Consider the following 4,524-nt stretch of genomic DNA (forward strand, 5'->3'; position numbering starts at 1 on the left):
AGACGTTGTCAGAAGTGTACATCATATCCGTGCGGAACACAGGACTTTCGCTGCAGCGGGTATGATAATGCAGTAGATGTCCGGATTGTATAGCTATTAGGGGTTGAATCCAGAACCAGAGCGTTTTTGCATCACTCTTTGTACCGAGGTTTTCTCTACCTCGATCTATGATATAGACATGATAAGTCAGACATAGCACTGGGGCGATACAGAGGGCAAATTGATGCCAGGGTAATGAGGTTTCCTACCTTTCACTTCAAAGGAGGAGTGATCTATGCGGGGAGAATTGGCCAAATTGTATACCCATGTACCTGTGTACTTGGGTCTTATTCTTCGTTCAATTCCAGTGCTGGAGGTGGATGTTTGATGCCTCTTTCCATATGGCCGCCTGAGCTCTGGGCCATATGTACTGGGTGACCTTTGGAATGGGCGTGGGCATGGGTATCAGCATGTAGGTATGGATAAAGGGAACGGTATCTCGCCAAACGTACGTTGAGACACATATTCTTTAATACTCGACTACGCTATTAGTTTCAACCTCGAAGACTCGGGTTTCGTCAAGTCTTAGCTCTGGATAGGAAAAAAGACCAAATGCAATGGCTGCCCTTTATCAAGACTCGAGAGCTAACCTTGACCTGGGGAAATCCCCCATAAACCTACGCTAAAGACAGCCTTTTCCAGCCTTGAGAAAAGAAAAAAAGACCCAGAGATACCGATCGTATGCCAAGGACTCAAAGAATTATCAGGCATCTTCATCTGCTTTACTATATTCGAAGGCACCAAGATTGTTCGAAATGTGAAAAAATTATGACAGTACCGGTGAAAACAGGTTCCCGTCATACACCAGGCGGTGTTCCCTTCTTTCTTTTGAAGAGGAAGCAAAACCGGGGGATTAAACCAAAAGATAAGTGACAGGTCGAATCGAAGAAAGTAACAATAGGTTATTCCACCCCAAAGGGACCAAGGGGGAAAGAGCGACGAGGAATGAAAACCGGCGCGGTGCCGAGAAAAGACCAGGGGGTATGGAGAAAAGGCGTGAGAGCCATTTCCCCCTCATTTCGACAAGAGAGTGACATTGGCAGCAATTCGTGAGAAAAGAAAGACAGAACAAAGAGAGGGTATGTTGGAGGAAAATGTGCAATGAACAAAAAGGGACAAGGTACAACAACGCGCGCACAAGGTCAGCGGTAAGGAAAAGAGAGGGAGAGAAAAAAAAAAAAAAAGAAAAATCAATGCCAAGCTTTTTTGTGCAGTAGGCAATTGGAGTCACAACGTGGAGTATACAGCCATGGCGAGCGTCGAATACCTACGCTCATGGCCCGAAGAGAAGAGAAGAGAAATGAACAGAAAGAAAGAACAAAGAGGTCATTCTGGAGAAATTGATGGATATGCAGTCGCGTAGTGCCGGGTTTAGAAATTTTGAGCGATACCGGCATTTCCGCGAGGGTACACTCCGGGGTTCTCGATACGCGTGTTACGGCGTGCCTGGACGTCACGAATGACGGGTTGGTAATCCTCAGCGCCGTAGGCCCCGTGGGTCGCCACATCGCCATAGTAGGGATTCTCCCCGTAGTAGCCACTCGAGGGGTGTCCTGCTGACATATGGCTCTCCTCCGAGGCATCGGAGCGGTTGGCAGCCGAGTATGCCGATGAAGCGTTAGAGGGACCACGATGAATATCCCCGCCACGGTTGTTGGCCGCGACGGGCGCCGCACCGAGCACGCCAATTGGTTCAATCTCCCCCGATTCTGGGCGAGTCCCGTCGGAATACTGCATGGTGCCTTCGCTCGGGGTTGTGACGTGCTGATAACCGCCGCCAGTTTCGGACATGGCCAAGCCACCCACGCCGCTGGACAGATTGGTGGAGGCCTTGCGGCCGGCGGAGGTCGTACCCCAGCCGCGGTACCCAGAGGTGGCATCATCCTTGGGAGCGACGGAGCCGGCGGCCATGACCCCCGGGAGACTGGGGTCATTGTTCGGGTTGAAACCGTACTCCTCGACTTCTTTCCGGCGCTCTTCTTCAGCCGCCTTTTTCGCCTTGCGCTTGCGCCAGAACCATAACGCAGCAAGGACAATCAAAGCCACCGAGACAACGGGGACAACGACGGCAACGGCGATCGTACCCCCCGATGATAAACCTTTGCCACTACTGGCATTCGATGCTGCCAGGGCTGCGCCCGAGTCCGTTGCGCTCGCGGCAGCCGAACTTGCCGAGGTCCCTGTGCTGGAGGTGAGAGAGTCGGTCTGCGTCCTCGTGATGACCACGATGGTCTGCGAGTTGTTCGCATCGGTCGAGGTCGAGGTTGAAAGCGGCGGAGAGGTGGTGCTCGGATCACTTGGGACCGTTTGCAGAGTGGTTGATGTGGAAGAGGAGGATGATGTAGAGGTCGTCGGTGGCGGCGGCGGCGCTGACGTTGTGGTCGACGTGCTGGAAGTGGACGTGGACGAAGTGGTGGAGGTTGTAGAGGACGAGGTGCTCGTTGTTGATGGGACCGGAGGAATGCTGGTGACGGGCGAGGTGGTTGCGGGTTGGGCGGGAGCCGTTGTGGTCACGGGCGCGGGGGCCGCGGTGGTCGTGGGTGATTCATTTGGTACCGGCGCAGCGGACGAGGTCGTCTCGGCCTTGATGGAGCCACCGGGAGACGACATGATGATGGGTATCGTGGAATTGGCCACGGTGACGAGAAATGGGGGTTCCACCGTAGACGGATTTGAAAATGGTCAGAGGATCGACGATGGTCACTCCAGCCGGGCAAAAAAGGAAGATGAAAAAGAGAGGGAAAAAAAAGACCACGACCGAAAGATGGCACGGAGAGCAGCGAGATGTGTGGCTATGTTACACCAGCAAGCGCTAAACAGACGAGGGCAGTCTGGCTTCGGCACAGCAACACATGCAAATGAAAGGCCGATGCCAGAAAATGGAGAGGTGAAGAGTAGTTCAATTACACAAGATCCAAAACGAACGAACGGTGACGCAAGCCTGGACGCGTCCGGAGGGTCGAGAGTTCTTGAAGACTGGCCGTTGAGTATGGAAGAGGGTGAGTTGTGAGCCTCAGGGGGGGTTCCGGTAGGCTGCACCGTCGGATGAGAGAGAGAGGTCTATGGGGAGGAGGAATTGTGGAGGAAGATGATATCGCACAGACGAGTATAAAGTGTTGAGCGAGAGGCGAGAAGATTCACAGGGACCGGAACAGGGTTGCTCTCCAGTCGCCGAATCTAGTCGGGAGCCATGGGAGAGGATGGAGAGAGCGTCGCAACGAGAGTCGAGCAGACCAGCGAAGACGAGAGGAGAACGGGTGTGGAGCCATTTTGGGCAGTCCGACTTGGCAGACGCATGACGGGTAATGAGTGATACAGTATCTCCACTGGTATGCAGTGTGTTTTGGTCCGTCCAGGCACAAGAATGTTTCCCACCATTAGACGACCTCAGGACCGGGACTCAGGGGAATCCCCGGGGGGTAATGTATGGTAAAGATAAAACTCTGGTGAGTGGGATGTAATCCGCTTTCACACCCACCGTCGCACTGAAATTGTAAGCATTTAACCCCAAGTCGTCGATCGTGGTATTAATCGAGGCTGCGTGCATCCAAGAACGGCCGCGTATCGATTCTTTGCAGCATTCTTGCTCCAGCCTTATCGTGGTCAGGTGTCATGTTGACTAGTCCAGTAGTCAACGTGACACCTCTGCAATGGACCATAGTTCAATCAGAGTATGACTGCACTACAGTAGCCCTTGAGCCTCACACGATTCATCACGCAATCTCATCTTAGAATCAAAACAAACATAACCCCCCTCTCTCCTCTACATCCCCCTCATGAGACCCTCACTGTTTGCCGGGGTGGACTTTCATCCCTAGCTGCGGTCCATCAAGCCAGGCGACATGCCCTTGCAGTTCTATCTTCCCGCAAAACGTTCATTCACCCAACTCTCGGATCCCAGCGAACGATTGCATTGTGTCCATAGCCTACAATGCGCGTGGTACCTGTTGACCCAAAAAAAAAAGAGAGAAAACCCTGTCCCGGAAGAAGAATGCGTATTGTACCACCAGGGGACATGGGATTCGTTCCGTGGATACAACGATACATTTGGGCAGTGACCTGTCCACCCGTCCACGGCTTACACGAGACCCATCAAAGTTGAACAAGGCACCGAGGCAGTCAAGACCATGGATCTCCGATCTTTCGATCTTTGAATTTTTGGGAACTGGAGATGAAGAGGTGCACACTGAGTACAGTAGTAACCTGATGCAGTAATCCTGTCCGATTGTACCAATGCGGTTGATCAATCTTCTCATCGCGATCACTGTGTCTTTCGGAGATAAGCCGCCATGGGTTCTTAGAGAATATTCCAATCAGATGGACGATTCGATGCCGTTCTCGAGGGTTTCTTTCTTCTTTTTCTTTTTTTGTTCTTTCTAAATGCCATTGTGCAAACTCGCAGGACCTGACTTGATCGGTGCTACAGTATCACAATTCGACGCTCCACCGGAGTATTCCTGAAGGGTCAAGTCCTCCCTACTCCAT

The 4,524-nt window shown here is 52.3% G+C and overlaps 1 protein-coding gene across 1 annotated transcript; it reads right to left on the bottom strand.

Moving 5' to 3' along the window:
* Positions 1-1,410: 1,410 nt before the first annotated feature.
* POX_a00911 (uncharacterized protein) lies at positions 1,411-2,649 on the bottom strand (the record flags this gene model as incomplete). Its single annotated transcript, XM_050109845.1, has 1 exon — positions 1,411-2,649. The coding sequence occupies one exon, from the start codon at positions 2,647-2,649 to the stop codon at positions 1,411-1,413; it is 1,239 nt and encodes a 412-aa protein (XP_049973613.1).
* Positions 2,650-4,524: the final 1,875 nt, after the last annotated feature.

The sequence above is a fragment of the Penicillium oxalicum genome, chromosome I (assembly GCF_001723175.1).
Source record: "Penicillium oxalicum strain HP7-1 chromosome I, whole genome shotgun sequence".
NCBI lineage: Eukaryota > Fungi > Ascomycota > Eurotiomycetes > Eurotiales > Aspergillaceae > Penicillium > Penicillium oxalicum.